At 45.7% G+C, this 24,305-nt stretch overlaps 1 protein-coding gene across 1 annotated transcript in view; it reads right to left on the bottom strand.

Annotated features, from left to right (window-relative positions):
• Positions 1-7,746: 7,746 nt before the first annotated feature.
• Positions 7,747-24,305, bottom strand: part of Mylk (myosin light chain kinase) — a 132,285-nt gene continuing 115,726 nt past the window's right edge. Inside the window, exons 26-30 of the mRNA XM_051149861.1 lie at positions 21,498-21,650; positions 18,879-19,002; positions 13,157-13,286; positions 11,625-11,756; positions 7,747-8,437 (exon numbers count right to left, since the gene is read on the bottom strand). Coding sequence (XP_051005818.1) covers positions 8,184-8,437; positions 11,625-11,756; positions 13,157-13,286; positions 18,879-19,002; positions 21,498-21,650 — 793 coding nt within the window. The 3' untranslated portion in view covers positions 7,747-8,183. The remainder of the gene's footprint in view (positions 8,438-11,624; positions 11,757-13,156; positions 13,287-18,878; positions 19,003-21,497; positions 21,651-24,305) is intronic.

Raw genomic sequence — 24,305 nt, 5'->3', positions numbered from 1 at the left:
TGTTATGAATCGTGATGTGTCTATGTTTTCCAATAGTTTAGGGGATACCTATAAAAGAATCATTGGACCCCCCAAAGGTGTCTCGACCCACAAGCTGAGAACTACAGATATAGAACATTAACATTTGATAAATGCATAGGAAAAAAAATGGCAGAAATGCTTTGGGTCATTTCAAGAGTTGTTGGAAATCCTGTCCTAATCTCCAGGTAGAATTCATTCAGGAAGGCTGGAGAGATGGCTCAGAGGTTAAGAGCACTGTCTGCTCTGGGTCCTGAGTTCAATTTCCAGCAACCACATGCAGTGGCTCACAACCATCTATAATGAGATCTGGTGTCCTCTTCTGATGTGCAGGCATACATGTAGGCAGAGCACTGTATACATAGTAAATAAACAAATCTTTAAAAAAAAGAATTCATTTAATGATTTATTTTTAAAAATGAAATGCAAGTTAGCAACTCAATTAGCAATGTTGAAAACAAAGCATTCTAGCAGAATACAATCTAAAAATATACTAATTGCCTAGTAAGGAATGATGACAGAAAACTATTACAAGTTTTGACTCCATAAACTATTATGTTTTTGTAAGCGCAGAAAACTGTCTGGGTGGGGCCAGGGAACCTTGGGACTGGGAGGAGCAGGTCTGGAGCAAGAGTGGGGAAATCTCATCCTGAGCACTGCTCTCCTCCTGCCCTGGGCCTGCATGTCCTGGTGTGCATATCCCAGTGCCCTGCACCCTTGCCTCACCAGAGGAGGTCACATAGCTGGTAGCCAGATTAAACTTCCTTTCCTTTTATAATATCACGACCAGCAGCATCTGGAATTCTCCTCATAATAAGGCATCCCCAGCACCATGACCCTGGCCAATGATGTACACTTACCCGGATAGCCCCTACACACTGCAAAGCCTTTGCTCTCTTCAATAAACCGAACCAGTTCTCTGAAGCTGTTTCAGGGTGTGTGTCCTTTACCCAAGCACTCACTGCCTACCAAGATCCTGCTTGTACCACCGGCCCCAGCTAAGCTTCTGTCCCTCCAGCCCAGCCTGGTGGGTGGGTCATGTCTGCACAGTAGAAACACTGCAGCCCATAACAAGCAGCTGCCTAGTCACTGTTGCAGGAGTGGGCTCATCTTGCCTGGCTGCATGGGATTGCTGCACACAGGGCCCACAGCTCAGTAAGACCGTCCATGGCAGTTCTCCTGGGCACCACACTTGGCTTTTTAAATGTGAGTTCTGGGGATTGAACTTCTCATATGCTTGCAAAGCAAGTACTTTCCTGACTTGAACTGTCTCCTTAGACCGCTGTCTTGACAATCTAAAACAAAATAAAACAAATAAACAAAGACAAGGAGCCCATGTTTTCATTTTGTACCTGAGCCTACATGTTTTGTGTCCAGCCCTGCCTGGGAGTCAGAGTTCTGGCAGGCACCCAGTGGGAGAGGGCCAAGGTTCAGTATGCAACCTTTCCCCTGCTCTCCAAGTTTTCTCTGGTCCCTTTGGCCCTTCAGTGAGCATATTGCCTACCAGTCACTGCCCTTCCACACCTCTATCTCTTTTTCTGCCACATTTAGGGAAAGGACTGCCATTGGCCATGTGAGCAAGAGGTAGAGATGTCCAGTATCACTGTTTTGTAATTCTGTGTTTGGAATCCCTTTGTTTTCTGAAGTGTTTCCCCCTCTCTGTAGACAACAGCAGAGTATACATTTTATATTAACTCCCAGTTTGTCTATTCTGTAATTTTGTCAACGATTGAAGCCTACAATTCAGGGATCTGGAGAGATGGCTCAGTCAGTGAAGTACTCATTCTGTAAGCAAGAGAACCTGACTTTGTGTCCCTGCCACCCACACAAAAAGCAGAATGTGAGAATACGTTTATAATCCTAGTTCTGGGGAGTGGACACAGGAGGAGGCCAGGAGCTTGCTGGCCAACAAGTCTAGTCAATCAGTGAACTCCAAAATAAGGTGGAAAACAATTTGAAGGAGACACATGATGTCACCCTCTGGCCTCCAAACACATGTGTACACACATATCCATGAGTTTATACATATACAAAACCTATACAAAATTAGTTTATGCGTCTCCACTGGCTTTACCTTCAGGTCTAGAGTTGAGCAACGATGGGCAGAGGAGACTGGTCTTATAGACAGAAAAAGGCTGAAGAAAGTAAAAACAAAAGCAAAGTGATTTTTTTTTTTAACTTAGGGAGAGGAAGATTGAGCAATTAAAATAACAGATTGTTTAACGTCAGCTTACATTAGGTGCATCATTTTAATTAGTCAACTACTTACTTGTGCTGGGGTTCAATTCCAGGACCTTACGTGTTAGGTAAGTGCTCTACTGTAGGGCTACATCCCCAGCTCAATTTCACAATTAAATAGATTTTTGAGGTATAGTTGCATAAGATGCTAGGGTGAATGACTCAAGTTCCCCCCCCCCTTTTCTTTTCTTAAGCTTGGCCTGTGGGGAACTAGTGCTGGAACTTAGTCCAACCTCTGACCTGTAATTTTTATTTAACAATCATCATTCCTCTCATTCTTTGCTCTTGTGGTTTTATGTCTTTTGTTCCTTTGCTTTGATTTTTATAAGGTTTTGGGAGCGCTGAGAGGTTTCACAGGTGTTCCTTGTGAACTCTCAGTTTAGCTCCCTCAGAAATACCCACTCTTCTCCTCAACACTACAGTTGTTGCTTCTTTCTGCAATAATTAAATTATGTAACTACAATGATATGTACGAATGGCTCGAAGCAGTCTAAGAACAAACCTATTAACTCTTGGTGTACATGTAACTTACTGGAACAGAAGTACGTGGCCCTTTGCTAATTCATGTTACAGGGAGAATGGTGATTGTGGTTAAGACAGCAAGTTAGAGCAAATGGAGACCAACATCCTCTGCTCTAGGTAAATGAGCATGACACTCATCTGTTGTCATGGACGCCTAACTGATTCAGCTTCTGGTATAACCAAGTTATGGAAGTCAACCTGTCTTAAAAATGCCATCATCAGGGGCTGGAGAGATGGCTCAGAGGTTAAGTATACTGGCTCCTACTCTTCCAAAGGTCCTGAGTTCAATTCCCAGCAACTACATGGTGGCTCACAACCATCTATAATGTGATCTGATGCCCTCTTCTGGCCTGCAGATGTACACGCAGGCAGAGCACTGTAAACATAATAAATAAATCTTTTTTTTAAAAATGCCATCATCAAGCAATTGTTATGTCTCTAGGGTGAAACTCTTTCCTGCCCTTGATGGATGCTATTGAACTGTTCGAGCTGTGTGTGTACTTGACTTCTCCACCACATCTGACTTAACTCCAGAAATCCCTTCCTCTGCCTTGATCTTCTCATTGGACTTTGGCTTTGAAGGCTTTGCACCCTCCATTCCCTGGAGTCTTCCTTTCACAGATACCTGGCTCTACTACCTGTAAGATCTTTGTGAACTCTTGGGGACAGATGCTTCCCAGGCTTGGGAGAGGTGAGAGAGGGTGCAAATGCTTGATAAAATTGCTTTTCTGTCAGCATGGCTTCTTTCTCTACAGGAAGTTACTTTCGCCTTCCAAACTGCTTATAGATTTTGTATCCCGAGAGATTATAGCTTTTGAAAAATTGTGTCCCTTTATGTTGAGCTCAACAGCGGTTCTGAGGAGAATAGAATAACTGCTTATCTTTAGCTGCTCATGTTTGGCCTTCTCCTTACTCTGGTGACTTCCTATTTCTAAAACTCTCCGTCTTCCAGTGCCCCAGAAAATAGAACCCTCCGTTCTGAGCTTTTTAGACAACTTTGAAAAGATATGTATTTAGCCTTTTCCTCTGCATAGCAACCTGTTTGTTCTGTGGTTAATATGCAGACAGAAGCAAATGAATGTGAATTTGCTTTTGTAAATAGTAATTAAAACAGGGAAGTGGGGGTGGGGAATAAAGGTTAAATGTGATTACGGTCAAGCTGAGAAAACTACTGATTGGAAAGAAGACTCATAAGGTCAGACATGCTCCAATCCTTCAATGATGAAAAAGGGCATGCTTTGAGACCGGAAGTTAAACCTGTCTTTAATAAGGAAGATGTAGCATCACTACGCCTATTAGTTTTTTTTCTTTTTTTAATGTAATTGCATAGGTGTCTTAGTTAGGGTTATTACTATTGCTGTGATGAAACACCATGATCGAAAGCAACTTGAGGAAAAAAGGGTTTGCCTAGCACACAGTTCCACGTAGTTAGTTCATCATCAAAAGCAGTGAGGGCAGGAACTCAGCAGGCCGGGAACCTGCAGACAGGAGCAGAAGCCATGGAGGAATATTGCTCACTGGCTTGCTTAGCCTGCTTTCTTTTAGAACCTGGAACCACCTGCCCAGGGGTGTACCTCCCACAATGGACTGCACTCTTCCACACTAGTCACTAATTAGGAAAATGCTCTACTGGCTTGCTTACAGATGCATTGTATGGGAAGTTTTTCAATTGCGGCTCCCTCTTCTCTGATGACTGTAGCTTGTTGACATGAAAGTAGCCAGCACAATAATGTCAATGATTCTTCTTAAGGAGATTTTAATGTCACAAGATTGTATATATATATATATATACAATCTTTCCACTGTTCATCGCTTATAACTTTTTCAAACATTCATTTTGTTTCCACAAGTATACAACCAGTTCCTTCATGGTGGAGAGGGCTTCTGGCATAAACTCAGTACCTGTGTGCCAGTGTTGGGGTCTCACAGACTCGGGCCCTGGGCATGAGCTCATCTACTCTTCATATCAACTTATGAATGAAGGGCTATTACTGTGTTAATTTACTAGATGGTGAAACTGAGGTACAAGCTACTAACTATGGCAAGCAGCTTCTTTTATAGAAGGAATAGAATGTGTGGGTACATCAGACATATAAGTTCTAAGGAACTATTTCGAAAAAAGTTCCACTTGTCTGGCTGACCAGCTAAATCCTATCTAAGTGCACTGCAAACATTTGCCCTTAGTGACTATAGAGAGCACCCCCATAGCTACAAGTGAACATGCAAGATACTTTCTGGAGACTGTATGATTATTATTAGTTTGCTTTTTGAGACCGGGTCTCTTATGTAGCCCTAGCTGGACAGGCTGGCATCTAACTCAAAGAGATCTGCCTGCCTTTGTCTCCTGAGTGCTAGGGCTAAAGGTATATGCCACCATGCTGGCTGACAGTATGATTATTTGATGGTAACTATTTGATGAACGTAGTTTGAGAACATCCTTTGCTAACATACCTGAGGCAAGGCTGTAAGGAACTCCTAGCCCAGTAGGTCACGACCCCTACAGAAACCATGGATATTTGTGTTACAAAATTACATTGCAAAATTACAGTTATGAAGATGCAATGAAAATAATTTTCTGGTTGGTGGTCACCACAACATGAGGAACTGTATTAAATGGTGGCAACATTAGGAAGGTTGAGAACCACTGTCCTAGAGTGACCTAACTCATGACTGGAGACCATGATGTCTGCCTAACAGACATCAATGTGACTGCAAGATGACTTAATATGTTGCCTTCTTCTTTAGTTATGGCCAATGAAAGAGGAAAGCTTAGTTCAGTAGAGTCAAATGGTGTCTTGTGAAAATGTATCACAGTCTCTAACAGAAACTCACAGGGCTATAACCTCTAATATGAAGACTACTCTTCAATGTGCAGCTATGACCTACTACTAAAATCTCAAACAAGCAACAGTTATAAGATTCTAAAACTGCATAAAAATACTTCCTAATGTAGTGACACTAAACTGATGCTTTGAGACTTTGAACTAAATGTGTAAATCAGGTCACCTGTTAAAAACAAGAACTATCTTTATTAATTTTGGTCCTAGGTTAAGCACAACTTTATAAGCCAATCCTTCACGCTCTCCCGCCACCCCCACCCCCCGCCATGTGCATATTCACATTTATGAGTCAGCCAGATGTTGATGCCAGTTGTTTACCTCAGTTGCTCTCCATACTGCTTTTATTTTATTAAAGAGTCTCTTACTGAGCCTGGAGCTCACATATTGGCTGGCTAACCACCAAGCTTCCTGTCTTTGCTTTCACAGTGCTGGGTGACACCTGCTCGTGGCTGAGTCTGGCTTTGACACAGGTGCTGAATATCCAAACTGAGTCCCATGCGTTTGTGCTGCAAGCACTTTATGAGCTGAGATGTCTCCCCAGCTCTGGAAGCCAATTCTTCATAATTATGCAGCAGAATGTTTGGCTGTAATTACCAAGATGAATCCACAGACTTTACAATTAGTAATGGAAAAGAAAGCATAGTCTACAAAGATTGAACAAACACCATGCACTGTGGTATCCTTTATTTAAAAAGTGTGAGCTAACTACAGTCGTAGCATTCTCGTTCACCATTTGGATGGCATAATAAATTGAGAGAACATTAACACAATCCCAAGAAGGCATTAACCTATAAACACATGTAGGACCACCCATGCACACATACACACAACATACACACGAAGATAATTATAATACAAACACAAAAGTGATGAAAAACACTTTGAATGCTCTAAATCAAATTAAAACCCCTTTATTATAATAAACCGTGGCAATACTGTGGCTATAATGAAAGATATTGTAACTGCTTAAGAAGCAAAGACGGAAAAGTACTGGCAATTTCGCAACAAAAAGCAGCTAAAGTAGGGTGGGGGATGAGAAGACTAAAAAATATCAAATTCCTAATGTTGGTACTGTGTAGGATTGCACAGAAGTAATTTAAAATTGATTTTTAAGGAACTACTTAAAGGCCCTTTGTAATATTAATTTGCTGCACTTTACAAACAGTGGAAAAGGGAAAAAAAAAAAAGTACTTGGAATGTTACACACACACACACATACACACAGAGAGAAAAAGTCCTAGGAGATCAGTTTATAGTCTTTGTTTATGACCTCCAAAAAGTTTTATAAGGAAAAAAAATTAAGTGCCAATGAAGTGAAAGAAAGTAAAAAAAAAAAAAAAAAAAAAAAAGGCTAACAATGCAAGTCTGAGTGCACTGATCAAGGCTAGGGACAAAGCAAAGCATGATGCACATCCAAAAGGGAAGAAAAGCATGATGCACATCCAAAGGGGAAGACACTGCTGGGCCCAACGGCAGGCCAAGGCCTGTGAAGAGTGAGGAGAATGAGGTGCACTCAGACTGTCTGGGTTCCAGAGAACACCGAGTTCTACAGTTGCTCCCCAGTTGAAACCAGTTCTATAGTGCCTAATAAATAATAAAACCCAGCATTTCAGCAAACTGGGCCCTCTCCATCCAGATGCAGAGATCTTCCCTGCATATGCAGGTTGACAGCTTGTTAATGGCACAAACATGAATCCCGGCTTAGGGAAAAAAACATATTAGCAAAGATCTTTTTTTTTTTTTCTTCTTCTTCTTCTTCTTCTTCTTCTTCTTCATGGGTTCTCATGCAAATGTCTAATGTTGCCAGACACTTGCAAGGAGGGGTAAGGTTAGCTTCCTAGGAATTTTAGAGGACAGGAGATTTTTTTTTTTTGTCCCCCAAGGAAGCCAGAGCCATCCATGAGCAGGGGGCCTGTTTTCAGGATGGAAGAGACATAATTAATGTCTCTTTGCTGCAGCTCGGGCCAGATTAGAGCCAGGACAGCCGGCAGGTGGAGTGGGGAGAGAAAGGGCAGGTCTAAAAGTGGAGGAAGGCAGTGCGCCTCCTGAGTCAGAATGGCTCAACTGCTTTCAGAAGGAGACCCTGCACGGTGGGACAAGGCTGATTCTCTGGGCTGGGGTAGGGTGAGGAGGGGTGGGGTGGGGTGGGCTGGGCTGGGGAGGGGAGACATTCTATCTCCAGGGAATCTGGGCTGAACTGCAGCAAGAGGCTCAGGGGCCCTGATGGCAGCTTTATTTTTTTTAGGGTGCATTCAGTTGGGAATTTTTCCAGGTAAATATTTCTTTTAGCTATTTTCCCTATAAAATACATTGGTCAGGCAAGTTGCTGGTGATTTCCCCCAAATGGAATCTAGCTGCACTAGGGCTTTAAGGTGCTGTCTAATTCAAATTAATGCCCATCAATAACACTGCTAGGTATCAACCGCTGTTGCTGACGATTCAACCTCCAAATGACCTAACTAGAGAATCTACCACACTAAGTGCCTTTTCTAGCTTGAGTTTTTTGAGCTCTAAGGAGTTAGTCCTTTAAAAATGACATAGGAACTGCTCCTGTTGGGCTTTGTTTCACTCTTCTTCCTCCTCCTCCTCCCCCCCTTCCCCTTCCCCTTCCTCCATGGTCTCAACGATGAGCTCTGCGGTGCAGGTGGCTTCTCCGAGGCTGTTGACAGCCTTGCAGGTGTACTTGGCATCGTCATCCCCACAGACATCGCTGATGATCAGGGAGCAGTTCCCGTCCTCGTCGTAGTCTATCTGGAAGTGGCGGGACTCCCGGATTGACTGATCATCCTTGAACCAGACAACTTCAGGGTCCGGGTACCCTGCACCACAGGGAGAGAACACAAATTGCAGACTCTTGTTATCTGAAATTCGTACTAAGCCAAGTGGCTCTGAAGCTACCTCTGTTGACTAAAACATGACGGTGCTCTTAGGTGTATTTCCATATTTATTGTAGAGTATGGACATATGTTGCAAAGACTCATTTCTGAACCCTCAAATAGAATAGTCTGTTTTCGTTTGAGACACGGTCTTGGTATGAAGCCCAGGTTAGTCTCCAACTTTCAAACCCCCTACTTCAGCCTTTTGAGTGCTGAGATGACAGGTGTGCACTGTGAATTGTCAGTGACTCGTACAATGCCTCACGGTCAGACGCTGTAAGGGCCTCCAGAAATATTGTCCAAATTCTAGCAACTAAGGCTAGATATCTTCTTGATGAAAGTAAAACGTTTTAAAATTAAACATATGGGGCTGGAGAGATGTCTCAGTGGTTAAGAGCACTGTCTGCTCTTCCAGAGGTCCTGAGTTCAATTCCCAGCAACCACATGGTGGCTCACAACCATCTATTCCCTCTAATGCCCTCTTCAGGCATGCAGGCGTAATGCAGTTAGAGCACTCATATACATAAAATAAATAAATAAAATCTTTAAAATTAAACATATACAAGCTTGACTTAAATTTGAATTAAAAGTTACAAAACAAAACAGGTACAAGGGATCTTTTTGGAGTTGCACAAATTCTAAAATTGGGTGGTGATAGTTGTTGCATGATATCAATTTGTGAAAATAGTTCAATTGTAAACCTAAAATGGACTAATTTATGGTATGCACATATTAACTCCATACAGCTGGTACTGGCTATATGACATATCAGACAGAGGAACTAGTAGCATTGTTAAGAAAAAGAAAACATGCCTTAGTCTGACCCCAAAACAGGTAATTTACTTGTCTGTGTCTATGGATGGCTTCCATTGGTTGGCCTTAGGTTACACACCAGGCATGTCTCTATAAAGGTCAGTGTTAAAATACTTAGAATAAAACATGTAAATATGTGTATTATATGTTTTAGGATTGTATGTGTACACACCCATCACCAGTTTTGCTTATGTGTATCTTTAAATATGTAATGTATTACAACTGACTTGTTCCTAAATTTTGAAGAGGTATTTTTAGATGGAAAAAACTGTAGCCCCTGGCAGTATAAAAATTATACACAATTCCAGCATTCTTTTCAAGTGTAATTTTGTTTTTATCAGAACAGCGTCCATATGCTTTAGTTTTGCATCAGGGCTGTAGTCAGAAGTTATGCAAATACCAAGGAGATCATTTCAGAGAGAAAAGCACAACAGATGATAGCCACGCTGTCATGATACATTCAGATTCCAAAGGGGGGAACACCCTCAGGAGATCCGTTGACAACAGTAAAGGTCTACCTGACAGGCCTCGCTCCAGTGCTCTCAACAGAGTCCCTAGTGCCAGGACCTGTACATTGTCACTGGAGGTACATCTGTGAGGCTATGGGCCTGCAGCTTTAAGATGTTGATTGCAGTGAGAGACTCCTGCATACATACATACACACACACACACACACACACACACACACACACACACACACACACACTCCAGTTAAGAAGTTGTGCTGGGCCTATGGCCTTGCAGCCTCCCCCCTTGAAGCTGCAGGAAAAATTAATGATCCTACCCAGTAACTGGCTTCAAGTATGCAAGTCACATAGACAAGACCAGACATGGTGCAGAACTTCCCACCAGCCCCGCAAAACTTATAAAAGCCCAATATCCCCTTTGTTCAGGAGAGTCCTCTCCCACCCCCAGCCCATGCTGTGCACAGCAACTATCTCCCATACTCTTTCACATTAAGCAGCTCTCTTAAATGTTCCCACAGTGCTCCTAATTGCTCTCCTACCTCAAGGCCTGATCATGGCAGGTCAACAAGCCCTCTCTCCTAAAAAATCTCACACGTGTGTGTGTGTGCTTTATAGGTGGCTAGACTCAGGGTCTCCCACATTCCAGGCAACTGTTCTCTCTACCACCGAGTTATGTCCTCAGCCATCTAGTAATTTCACGTTAGATCCTTTCCTAATTGGCTGCTCTCCTTTTTCTTTGTTATAAAAACATCCATTTAAGAAAAAGAAGACAAAGAAAGATTTACTTTATTCAAAAGACACTGAGAGCTCCAGTGCTGGGGGGGGGGGGGGGGGGGAGTCACACAAAAGTACAAGATGTGGCTCGCTCTGGCTGCCATGCCGCGCTGTGTGACCTTGGGGAGGCTGCTTAGTGAGGTTTTCTGCTTGGCCAGACCATGACGGGAGATAACCTTCTGCTTTGCTGGCACATGGAAGCACAGCCTTGAAGCCAAGAGGCTTGTCTCGGCCTGACACTTATCTGCTTAGACTGTTGTAATCTGTTGAAACAGAAAGGCTTTTGTCGCCAGCTCTGCTCATTTCTTGGGTCCCATACTTAGATCCCTAAGGTCTCTGTTCTTAGCTCACTCACTACTATGTGGCTGCATTGCTCCTAGGAGCAGAGACACTACACAAGAGACATTACCTGAGGAGCAGAGCACCCACTGGGAGGTTGGCCCTGTGTGCAGGAGTCCCGGCTTTCCATGCTGTAATGCCCTGCGCATGCTCTCCCTTACCCTCACCAACCTACCACTTTTCTTTTTGCTCCAAAATCTCCGGTTTCTACTTTGACACATGTGGCCTCACAGAACCCCTAGGCCACTCCAGATGCTGGATATGATTTTACAGACGAGGGGCGTGCACTCAATAGCGTTAGGTCACCACCCAAGGTCGCACAGCCTGATGACAAACACAAGCACTTGAGCTGGGTGACTCCAGTCGTCAGACTTTTGTGCCAATGGTCCTTCCAGAGCCTCTTATGGGCAACCGGCATGCTTCTCAGTGGCTTGCAAAGTCCCCATTACAGGTGTCCCACAGCTAGGGAGGTCCATGGTAGTCCATTTTGAATGTAGGTCTAGTGACTGGTGTGAAAAGATGTAGCATCAACTGGGCTTGTGGGGAAGTCCCTGAGTAGCACTAGCCTTCAAAAGCTTGGGAGAGCAGAAACCGGCCCCCTTTAGACCAAAGAGACCCAGCATCCCTTTGGGTTGGGCTATTCCTATCACTCCAGGTAGTACAGACCTGACAGCTTACCCGGTGTCCCATGGGCAACCGTCCCCATGTACAGTTGGGAGAGGCTGGCCACAGCTTACCTTCAATCTTGCAGTCAAATCTAGCAGCGCTCCCCTCCACCACTTCCAGGTCACGAATGGTCTTAGAGAAATATGGCTTTACATGGGCTTTCTCCTCAGCAACAGCCTCAAGGAAAGCCTGGGAGACATCTTCTAGAGGATAAAGAGGGGGCAGGTCATTTCTTCATTCCTTGTTCTCTCCCTGGGTTTAAAAGGCGTTCTCTCTCTCTCTCTCTCTCTCTCTCTCTCTCTCTCTCTCTCTCTGTCTCTCTCTCTCAAACTCTCTCAAAGTTGCTATAATTTAGCAAACAGTACAGCTTAGGGACGTGAATCATAGCACGCCTTTCTCCCGGGGATGAACTGGCCTGCTGCCAAATGGTTTTTGGCAGCACAGAGCATTGTGCCCAAAAGAGGGAACTGCTCAGCCTCCCCTTCCCCGATGCTGACACATTGAAAAAGAAAGTCATCTTTAAAAAGGATTTCTGGCTGAACTTCATGGTCTTCAGGATTCGGCTAAGGGTGTGAGAAGGGCAGCATCTACTACTTTTCTGATCTGGGTACCCTTGGCCTTCCTCTTGTGGCAGGTCCATCACCAGCTTCTGAGAAAGCTGCAAAACAACCGTAACTTGCCAGAGTTCTGCTTTTCCGTAGCCACACAGCTTTCAAGCTGCAGAGCTGCAGACCAGGGTGTGGGATGGGTCCAGGGAAAAACCAAGCCTCAGAGGAGGTTCCGGGTCCTTCCCTGTACCTTCAGACTATTTCTGGCTCACCCAGAGGAGCAACAGAAAGAAGTACAGCAGATTGTCTTGAGCTACAAGGGTGCTCCAGAGCTGCCGGCTAGCCTACCCTACCTCGTGCACAAAACAATTCTAGTCTCAGTTTCTCACCTTCCTGACAGTGGGCCTGAGGAGTATCTAGCTCAAGAAGATAAGGACCATCCTTGTGTATGCTGAAAGCACCGAGAGGCCAAGGCCTTCACTGTGGAGATGGCTGGGGTAGCATCTTGCATGTGGTAGCAAGCAGCTAGCCCCATCTGTTCCGGGAGGACCTACTGACCAGTCTGCCCAGGCCACACATGCTTCAGCTGCATAAATGCTGTCATAGAATCTGGCCTGTATGTGTTAGTTTTTTTTCTTAAACAAAAACATAAGGCAGCAGACATTGAAAGGATATTTTTAAAATGTTATGTAACCATATGTGATTTTTATTTATTCTTGTCTATCAGTATATGAAAAAAATCTAATTTTTATAATAATAAGAAAAAAGAAAGCTCTTAATAAAGGCTTTCTTAAGTCTTCCACAAAATTTAGGCAAAAGAAGCTGATAGTCTAGTTTTATCAAACAAATAATAGCTTTTCTTCTGAAAACAGTTGACAATTAAAGAATAATTACTAGAGTTAATAGTTGTCAGGGCAACCCCAAAAGTCCTTTTAAATTTATCACCACAGAGCGTATTAAAAACCCGAACCAAACCCTAGATTCTTAAAAAAAATGCGTCTCTACCTGCAACTCTCCCCCCCTCGACGGTGCCTGGGAGCCCCCCGTCTCCTCACCTTCAGACTCTAGTCTCTCTGCGTTGATGGGGCTGGTCGGTGACCCTGTCGAGGACTTCCTGCCACTGAGCCCTGATATCATTGCCATAGAGGACAGTCTTCCAATGGCTCTCACAGCATTGCCCGTTTTCTGGAAAACACACAGGGAGGATGGACTCAGGCGGTGTCCCTGGTTCCAGTGGGCAAGTTTCGATCGGAGGCGAAGAGCCTGGGCTGGGAGAAGCAGCCGCTGGACGCAGGGCCCTTGGAGTGAGCCCAGCCTAGCTCTGCTCACACTGTCAGCCTGTCCGAAGATGTTCGGAGAATGGAATGGGTCCTGGAACTGATGTGTGCGTTAATGTGACTAAACAAGGTCAACATGAGACAAAAACTCTTTTCATACTGTGCTTCAACTCCCATAAAAGGGATAGTTTATATAAAGCAACTGCAGCCTGAGACAGCTCCAAAGACTTATTGCTGACTGGACCCAGTGGGGCTGTTCCTCATAAAACAATGCCTGCAATAGGATTCCAACTGGTCAAAGAGATAGTTACCACAGACCTCACGGGTCAAAAAAAACCCCAAAAAAACCAAAAAAACAAAAACCAAAAAAAACCAAACCAAACCAAACCAAAACGAAGCAGCATTTTATTGACCTTGGGCAAGCCACTTGACCTCTCCAGGCTTCAGTTTCCTTCTGTGACTGAGGAAGTGGTTAGGCAAGATGGTCTCCAAGGTCCCATTTACGTCTGTTTATGATTGAGATACTTCAGAGACTGGAGAAAACACCCAGGCTGGCCCCAGCACAAGTCTACGGTTGCAGAGTGGAAATGTTCCTCCCTAGCGTCCACTCTCGTGTCTGAGACACGCAAATGAGCCACTTGGGAGAGGGTGGAATTTCTGCTGAACAGTATCAGGATTTGTCACATAATATCTATGCATTGTGAAAATTCCACCAGGCATAGAATTTATAGCAAGAGAGGCTTGCTGTGGGGCGGTACCTCCATTCTTATCCTCCGGTATAGTTTCTCAGCCTTTTTCTAAGGTCAGTGGTAAAGGGTAAGATAACCCAAAGCAACCAGAGACTCACACCCGTAAGGAAACAGCCTCTTCACAGGCAGGACTGTGTGAGCAAAACCCCTTTCTTCCTGAGTTAATTTTACAAACTCATGAAGTTCAGTGAAGCCCCACAATTTTGACTATTTGGAAAGCCAGTGTTTTTAGTAAAAAGACTGATTATTTCAAAAGTGAAGAATTTCAGAAAGTTGAGGAATCATGCAAGAGGTGTGTGTGTGTGTGTGTGTGTGTGTGTGCATGTGCCTATGTATGCATCTTTAGCAGAGACTTGTTGCAATCGTAAGTGCTTTTCCACCCTGCACTCTGCCCTCCTTGTTGCAACCTATTTTTGTGCACTTTGGACAAACACTCAAACTGGCTTGGATATCGGCCATCTCTCTCCTCCTGCACACAGCACTGCACCATGGAGTGTGGCACGCTTCTGCCTCTCTGCTACCATAGTGAACAGAATCCAGGGGCCCCAGGTAGGGTGAGAAATCCACCTTTTCTCATGAGAACCTACCTTGTCCTAGGAACTGATATGGTGGCATCCATACCAGTAGAGTCAAGATCATTTCTTCATTTTTTTTTTCCCCGAGTCATGGTTTCTCTGTGTAGCCTTGGCTGTTCTGGACTCACTTTGTACACTAGGCTGGCCTCAAACTCACAGCGATCCACCTGCCTCTGTCTCCCAAGGGCAACCAGTTGACCCTTCCTTCTCAGCTGGCCATCCCTCTTTCCAACACATACTGGTTTGTTCTGGGCTCATGGTCAGACCCAGAGGATCCCTCCCCAGAAAGGTCAGCTCTCTGACCACTCATTACACTGTGACCTTGTCCAAGTCAGTTCTCCCTTCTCTGAGGCTTGGCATCTGGATTTTAGATAAATCAAGATTTTAATCTCTTTGCAGCTCTAGTTTTTCCAAAGGATTGTAGGTTACGCGCAGGAACCTTGAGCCCACGGGCTCCCTGATCACAGGCATGAGGTGGGGTTGATCAGTACTGTATTCACTGCACGCTGTGGAGAGATGACGGCTTTCTTCCTTGGTTTTGTTCTGTAACTAAATTACTAATGTGAACTTATGAGAAAAAGGCAAACTAAAGCTCCAGTGTTTCCGGGGGAGTCACAAATACACTAGGAACAGTGTAACGTGGAGAAATTGCCAGCAGACATAGTCCTTCATTTAATTTCTTAAGTGGGGATATTTGCAAATGCCTAGTAAGGAAAATTTTAAAAAGTCAACCTCAGAGTTCTTTCTAAAAACTGATAGTGAGGAGTTGTTAGAGCTGTCTAGTAGCGTGCCTTTGAGCTGAAAACTGAGCGCAGCTTCATAGAGACCTTTGGAAATTTTGGAACAAAAATCAACAGAGCCAAGTTTCAGCTCTTGAGCCCGTTTAGCAAAAGCTGCTTTCTTTGTTGGAAGACAAGACTGGCTAAGGCTGTGACCCTGCAGGCGATGTCTGCCAGGCCTCCTGAATATAGTCCCAATTCCCCAGCTCTTAGAGAGCCAGCTAGGATGACCAGGATGGCTGGCCCAAGATGGTTCCTCTCCCAGGATGAGGTTCAGCGCTAACAGCCAAACAATGCCTGGAAAACTTAGGCAAGATAGTCACCCGAGCACCAGCCTACACACATCATTAAAACAGCCTCTGGACGACAGCCTCTGACAAGTATATGATGGCCACGAGTGGTATATATGTATATACATATGTATGTATGTATGTATGTATGTATGTATGTATGTATGTATGTGTATATATATAAATATATAAAATATTTAACCCTGTTATTTTTATACACATCGGTGTGGTCTCTGTGGTTTCTAGAAAATAAATGGAGCTAACTTTAGGCCTTCAATCTCCACTCTTCATTTCTCTCTATTCTACGCCTCCTAACATGGCCAGTCTTTTTACATCTAGTTTGCAGACAGAAGCCCTGCTCTCCTGCCTAACCTACCCCGCCTGCTACAATGGCTTAGCACTGTTCTTTCAGAAAAACTTTACCCAAAGGTCAATGACATAATTAGACAGCCATGCCCCACCTTAGCCTCGTAAGGAAGGGTTTGTTACTAGGTCAACAGCTTAGTTTTGAAGACTTTCATCAGAAGAGGGGAACAGTTACAAGGTCCCTCCTGGCACTAGCCTGGCCACATCTGCTCCTTGTTCTCCCCCCCCACCCCACCCCATGTACTCCTCTCTGGCCTGCTACATACCCCCTGGCTACTCCAAGACAGGGCCCCCTATTTCTGGGGGACCTAGTGTTCTGGAACTGGAGTTTAAATGTGGATAACATTTCCCTAAGGAAGCAATGTAACAGCAGGTCAACACAGGTGAAATATTTTCAGTGAAATGACACCCAGGGACATTCATGTTGTGTGAGACTTTTGTTGACTAATATGTGTTCAGTTTTGCAGAAAAGTCACTCCTGAATATTCTCACCTAAATAGGGAAATAAGGTTCTTTTTCTAAATTTGATCCCTGCCCTTCTGGAAAACCCTATGGCTAAAGAGTAAATCCAGAGATAAGAGATGAACTGTGAAATGTGGGTCCCTGGCTGCAGAGGTGAAACCATTCTCTCTCCCACACCCACAGCTCCTCTCTGTGCCCATGCCCTGGGCTAGCACCATCCTATCTGGGAGCCACTTACAGGTGTTCTAAGGTGACAGGGCTGCTCTTAACCAGTGCCTCATGCAAGGAGATCCAGTTAAACCTGCTTCTCTGCAGCCTCGCCTTCTCTATCTGTCTTTCCAGAAGAATTCTCTGACAGAGGATTGTCAACAAAGACAACTTTGATTTTGTAGTTACATTTTAAAGAAAATTAAATATACTTCCTACTCTGACCCAAAAGGCCCAGGAGGTACGTGAGGCGTGTGTTCCAACCTACCTTGCATTTGAGGGGGTCAGGAGATCAGCTCAGCCCTTTCAACCAAGAACTGACCTTGTAGCGGGGCTCTGGCTGCCATGTACTCAGGACGCCAGTCCCTTAAGCCCTCCAGCTGCAGGCTCTTGTCTTTCTTCTGCTCTTAACCCTTGTGTGAAGTTGTCTTTTCTAAGGGAACTGCGGTTTAGTCACATGTGAGGCAGTGCCCAGTGTTCTGTAGACACCTTTTCCCCATCACATTGGCAAAGTCTCAGTGTCCTAGGCCTGGCCCTCCAGCTAGAGGCTCTGCCTTGCTGTTCAGCCCTACATAGTTTCAAGGTGGGTCCAGTTTCCACCCGCCATTTCCTCCACCCATGCTGTTGCTCCCTTCCTTCTGGAGTTTAACTACGGTCCCTACTACATTCCCAGCGTCTTCCCTTGAAGGCTCTTCCTAGAACCGTGTCAACTCTAGTGGAGTGGCCTCTTCTCTATCCACACTCACATATATGGTCATGGAGCTACCCTGGTCATTTGTGACTCCTGGTGTGCCTGATTCCTTTATGTGACATTTGCTTTGGTTTCCCACCACGTTGTACAGCCATTGGGGAACCATATCCCCTTCAGATGCCCAGACATTTTACAATTCAAACTGTGATGAAAGTGTTAAGCAGACGAAGAGGGTGCTCAGGGCTCTAGGGTTTGGATGGCAGTGCTGCCATTTTGCTAGTAGAAGCAGTTCTGTTATTGTTCAGGCTGTGTACTTTGGAGCAAGGTTCTCGGCCTGATTCCTGGTTTTCCCACCAAGCCCTGTGAGCCTGCATGACTTCCCCTTATCTACTGTCTTCCTTGATTTGTCTGTAAAGTGGGGACAATAATAGCTGCAATGGTAAGATTTAAAAGCAACACACAAGCCCCAGTGTGAATTTGAGACTTGGTGTTAGATTGATACGATCTAGAAGCACCTAGGAGAGCAGCTCTGGGCACACTGGCAAGGGACTCTCTATGTCAGGTGTGCCTCTGGACTGTAAGGGATGTTCTACATTAGGCTGATTACTGTGGGCATAACCATTCCATGGCTGGGGTCCTAGACTGAATACAGAGAAAGTACACTGGCTGCTCCATGATCTGTTTCATGGCTGCAGATACACTGTGACGGCTTCACCATGATGTACCATATCTCAAACTCTGAGCCACAGTCAGCCCTTTCTCCCATAAGGATGTTTTATCATAGCATAGAGGAAATCCTCTGAATAAACTCTGATCCATGGCCAGCCTTCATATTAGCCACTGGAGGGATTGCAGAATGTCACTGTGCTCCTGGTACTGTCCCGAAGACCTTCAAATTTTGTCTCATAATTTTCCACAATTTTTGCTACCAGTGTTACCCACACACACATGAATCCACAACGAAACTAACTACTTTGTAGAAAGTTACCACTGTTTCCTCTTTGGAGCATGCACCCCACCCCTGCCCCGCCCTAATCTCACAAGGAAGTACATGACCACCACACTACCCTTAAGGAGTTCAGCTTCTCCAGGGCTGCCAGATGCCCTTCATGGTCATATCGCTCATCTCCAGCCAGGAAGACCACGACCACTAGCAGTTTAGCTTTGAGGGGTGGGCAGGCTGCACAAGACCCCAGGGCCCCAGGAGACAAAGCCGAAGAGGACTGGAGTGTCCTCTGAGTGAAGGACTTTGTGCTCAAGGCTTGCCTGAGTCAGCTCTCACATTGGACACCGGTCATTTCACACTTTCTCAGAATGAAGCTCAGGTCAACTGGGCCTGAATAAAGCTAATCTGCAGAGCAGCGTGCTAAGCCCACAGTACCTGCCACTTCCTTCTTGCCATGTACTTCTTCATCCGGTCCTTGGACAGCTTCTTGGCCTCCATGTTCTTGGTGTCCTTCATCAGCCATGGGTGCTGAAGGCACTGGGTGCAGTCCAGACGGTTTCTGATGGAGGTAGAGACCAGAGGATTTCTGAGCAGGAAGGAACCTCGGAGATGATAAACGGGAAAGCCATCTGTCCCGGGACACAAGGGGCCCATCCCAGGGCTGCCTGTTCCCAGCTCACCCACCATAGTCAGGGGCACTGTGCACTTGGCCTTTTCTCCCCTCGGTCTGGGTTACACTGACTGGACCCAGCCTAACCACCAGCAGATTCTCCATCTTCTGGAGTCCAAGAGGGTCAGGGTTACAAGACAGATGGACCTGACCTCATATCCCAGGGAGGCTTGCCGTTCTGTTGGTCACATGGGGGCCTGGCTCTTTTGCCTCTCAAAATAGGGGGTGAGAGTGAGGGGCTAGGACAAAACCTGGGAGGATCCCTGAATTTTCACGTCTTATAGTGTGGCCGAGGCTCTATCCTCTCAGTCCACAGAGGCGTGTCCTACAGGCAACTTCCAAGTCACAGCAGCCTGTGAACGGCACCAACGCCAATTACTCTTTCTGAGAGCTTTTGGGATCTAGCAACCTTTCAGGGTCAGCACTTTAATAGCAACAAGACTAAGTCCAAAGAGCCACATACTAGCAAAAGAGAAATGTGACTGGAAGGAAGCCACATTTGTGGGGGATCCTTAGATAAAGGGATCATGATGTTTTAAGTTGATTTGTATTCTTTAAATGTCTAAGTTTTTGCATGTTTTTTCATGTACAAAGTCATATGTACATTTAGCTTTATTATAGACACATTAAAAAAACAGTGACTGGTAGATAGTGGTCTTTGGTAGAAGATATGCTAATTTTAAGGATTTAAAAGAATGCAATGTTTCTATTTAATGAAGCTAGTCTTCAGTGAGTCCATTTCATAAGCACAGAGGAGCCTAATACAGCCTGTTGCTAAATTATTATTATTATTATCATCATCATCATCATCATTATTATCATTATCAGTTTTTGGAGACAGGGTTTTTCTCTCTGTGTACCCTTGCCTGTCCTGGGCTTGGCTTTGCAGACCAGGCTGGCCTCGAACTCATAGAGAGCCGCCTGCCTCTGCCTCCCCAAGTGTGAAATTATAGGCATATGCTATGACTGTGCCTGGTGCTAAATCATTTTAAGAGCAGAGGAGAAAAAGAAGTGTGTACACAATGCCTCATCTATCAAATCTAATGAAGTTTAGTTTACAAAATCCATCCTTGGGTCAGAATTATCAGAAGGGAGCCATGTATCTTGGGAGTAGGAACCTTCACCCTGAAAGGGAAGTCAGACTCTGTGACATCCAGATTCTTTTTGGGTCGTGCCTACTTAGTGACACAACTGTGGCCACTAAGAGGCTAGGACTGTGTCTCGAGGAAGTGTGGGTGTCACTCAGGGAGCCTGAATCTGGAAGGCTCAGGACGATTCAGGGATAGGTGGCCTCAGCCATCTAAGAGGGTCTCCAACAGTCTCTTGTAGCAACTGCTCTCTCCTATTCCTAGGGTTGTGGGGAGTAAGCTACAGTGCAGGGTGTCACAGAACAGGTGAAGGGGGAAGGGGAAGGGGAAGATTGCAAGATTGCCTGTCAGCTCTGACCTTCTTGCCTACTCCCAGAGGGGACAGCCTCTCTCTTGCTCCTGTCCCATCACCCATGTCAACACCACCCTCTTGGCATGTTCACAACTATCCCGTAGTTGTGTCAAATCCCACTCAGAACTGGGGGTCAAGTGGGGGTACTGGAAACATGTTCTGCCTCTGGACACGTATGTACAGGATGGCACATGACACCCTAGAACCCCCTGCCCTGGTAGCTCCTGCAAGGAGCACGAAGCCTCACAAGCAGAGCCTCTTACCTTCTGGCTGATATCAGTCATTTGGAGAGACACAGCAATAAGCTGTGTAGCCTTGGCCCACCTCTTCCACCTAGCCTCACCCCAGCTATAATAAAGGCTGCTTGTTTCACCTTTCTTCACAGCTTGCCACCATAGGCAAGGACACCCCAGCTTCCACTGTTCACCAATCTGTTCTGTGTTAGAAGGAACTGGACCATATCTAAGGAGTAATTACTATGTGGATAAAACACTGAGCCAGAATAATCTGGGGCTATCAAGAGGTCCCTCCAATGGGCTGTGGGCTGTCTCTGTTATCTGTGCCTGCAAATTAAGCAGGCACTGGCCCTGTGAACCTTGAAGAGGGCTTGTGGGGTCTGCAGGACTCTGAGAGCCACAGCCATACAGACATCAAAAGGCCAATCATCACAGAGAAGCTGCCCTTTCCCTGAGACCCTTGCTCAGGGGTCACCATTCCGGTGGGTTTCTATTCCTCTCCAGTGGGGTAGACTGTCTGTCACCAGGAAGCAGAGACCACTCCATCCAAACCCTGGCTGGGTCCTTCATCGGCAACTCTTTCCTCCTCAGGGAACACAGGACTGGTGTGGAACCAGGAAAAGGGAGCTTCCCAGAAAAAGGAAGGTCCTGCCCCACAGAACCAGCCCAGAGAATGACGGGGACGGGATGGCCATCCCCGCCTATTACTTCATGTCTTTCTTCAGCAAGTTACTGATGAAATCCTTTGCATCATCGGAGATCTCATCGAATGCCTCATCATCAAAATCCCAGGTGGCTGAGGTGACGTTGGCTAAAGTCTCATTATCATTGTCACCCATGAAGGGGGAGAGTCCGCTGACCCTGGGGGAGAAGAACAAGAACAAAGGGGAGTTGAGATGGCAGGGGCAGGCGAGCTGAGGCCAAAGGTGGGGGCTCTGCCCTGCACTCTGAAGCACACACCGTATGGCTCTTGCACCTGCCTTCCTTCCACCCCCCAAGAAGAAATGTGCAGGCTTCTGGACCTCTCCTCATTCACTCACGCACTGCACTCAGGGGTATCTCCAGCCTTTCCATCAACCGCCTTTGATGCTGAGGAGGGAGACTCGATTCATCCGCAGACTTCCACTACACACAAAATAGAGCTGAGGAACCCTCCATTTTCCCTCCATCTCAAACCTCAAGCTGGCCCTCACCCCTCACAGAACCTTCAGCGAATCCCTTCCCCGCATCTAGTTTGTGGTATACTCTTCTTCATCTTCTTTCTACATCTCTAGCTTGGGGGTTGGGGGAGCTACCATACAGGGATGGCTCATCAAATGTGAGCCAAATAAATGTGAGGGCTTTCAACCAGAGAGGAAGCATAGGCCGGCCGCCTGAGGCATCTACGTCAGGCTAGAACACAGGCTATGTGGCAGAGGACAGAATGCAGCCTCTTTATTAGCTGAGTGACCATGGGTACTACCCTCTGTACCGCTTCTTCTTCATGCTGAAAAACAGTAGGGTCCCTGTCCCCTCCTCTTCATCACCAGCAGGCATGGAGCGCACTTTACCACCTGTAGTGTAAAGACCTGAAATAGACGAACTCATCTAATCTTAACATTGCCCCAGAACCCAGGTAAATTTTCCCTCTTCATTATATAGAGACGGTAAGTGAGGCACAACATTTGCTAGGTAACCTGCCCAAGGATTCCCAGACATTGAGATGTGAAACCAGGAGCCTGGATGCCCAGGCCAACCCTTTACTGTTGCTGCATGCTCTTAATTATATTGCAGATTAAGGAAGGCCAATGTATTGCACCAGCACACGGCCGAGTCTGTGGTTAGGGTTCATCTGGCACCATGTACACCATACTGTTCTTCTAGATAACCTCTACTGTCTCCCAGGAGCCTAAGCCAAACACAATGTGGAGGGCAGAGATCTCGAAGTCAGAAGAGATGGAAGTCACCAACCTCCCTTGTGAATTCTAGACTCTTCTTCTTCTCCTCCTCCTCCTCCTCCTCCTCCTCCTCCTCCTCCTCCTCCTCCTCCTCCTCCTTCTTCTTCTTCCCAGCAGTACCCTCACCTTGCATGCCAAAACAAAGGCTGACTCTATGGATCTATGGCCTGTGTGTGCAGCTGCCTGGAGTCCTACCCTCAGATGCACCCCAAGCCTAGCAGTAACACTCTGCTGCCACCACCATCTTGAAATTGTTAATAATGCTTCAACAAATAGCTCTACCTCTTCGGTCTGCAAATCTGATACTTAGCCCCCTCCAGATCCTGCCTGAACCCCATAGAATACATCTAAGGCCCTCTTAAGTCAGGGTCGTATGAACATCCTTCTTCCAAATCCTTATTAATTCATCTTAAACAACAATGCACTGACAGATGCTGGGCTTGTTTCCAGCTTATGAAATCTTCTTGTACCCGAACACTGTGCTTGAACAACACCCACTTGAAACCCTGGGAGAAGGCCAAATGCAAGTATAAGGAGAGGAGAGATGGTTGAGTGAGAATTTTCTCACTCTAGTTAACATATTTGTGGTTTTGAGTAATACTAAACTACTGAAGATGGCTTTTTTGTTTGTTTGTTTGTTTTCTGAGGTAGTGTAGCCCTGGCTGCCCTGGAACTCACTCTGTAGACCAGGGTGGCTTTGAACTCAGAGATCCGCCTGCTCTGCCTCCCAAGTGTGGGGGTTAAAGGTGTGTGCCACCATGCCCAGGACATAGATGGCTTTTCTTAAAGCAAGATGCTGACTTAAGTTTACAAGGGCAATCTGAGTCATTTTTGGACACTGTACCCAAGAGGGCCTGGTAGAAGGCTACCAATCCTTGAGTTTACCCTGTTCCGTGCTACTCCATCTTACCATCACAGTGACTAAGCTGGGTTTCCTAGGGATCTCCCAGCTCCCCCAACCTCTGTGATGTGTGTGGCCTAAGCAAGCTCCACCAAGACGCAGCCTGTCTTTGCCTGTGGGCTTCTGCTTTTGCTTGTCTTTGCATTTTCTATTTGAAGCAAGGAAGGGGTGATGCAAGGCGAGGGGAGTCCTGCTATGCTCCAAAAGACATCAAGAAAAGCCAACAGCCACGCTGAGGAATGCCGAAAGGGCCCCTCTACATGCCTCCTTTCCTAATTAGGACTTGGAATCCTGCAAAGATGGGTCTTAATCGCTGTCCACACTGCAGGCAGGGGGAGCCCCAGGCTCTGGCCTTGGCATTGCTCCTTCCTGGCAGCACATCCATCTGAAACACTCTGTCCTGCCCAGGTCTCCACTCGCCCGAGTTCCTCTTGAATTCAAAACTTACAAAACGGGTACATATAGCATGATGGCCAAGGTAGAGTTTGAGTATTTTAGTAATGCTTGTGGTTTTGGTTGTATTCCTGCCTCAGTATGTAGTATAGTGCAGGCTGGCCTTGGATTCATGATCCTCCTGCCTCTGCTGTCCAGGAGTCTGTATAACTATGCTAAGTTTGAGTTTTCAGTTTTTCCCCCGTTTTGGAATTTATTGCTAGAATTTGCATAAAAGGTCACATG

The sequence above is a fragment of the Acomys russatus genome, chromosome 8 (assembly GCF_903995435.1).
Source record: "Acomys russatus chromosome 8, mAcoRus1.1, whole genome shotgun sequence".
Classification (NCBI taxonomy): Eukaryota; Metazoa; Chordata; class Mammalia; order Rodentia; family Muridae; genus Acomys; species Acomys russatus.
Note: the sequence above shows the minus strand (reverse complement) of the source record. Positions and strands in the feature narration are given on the sequence as shown.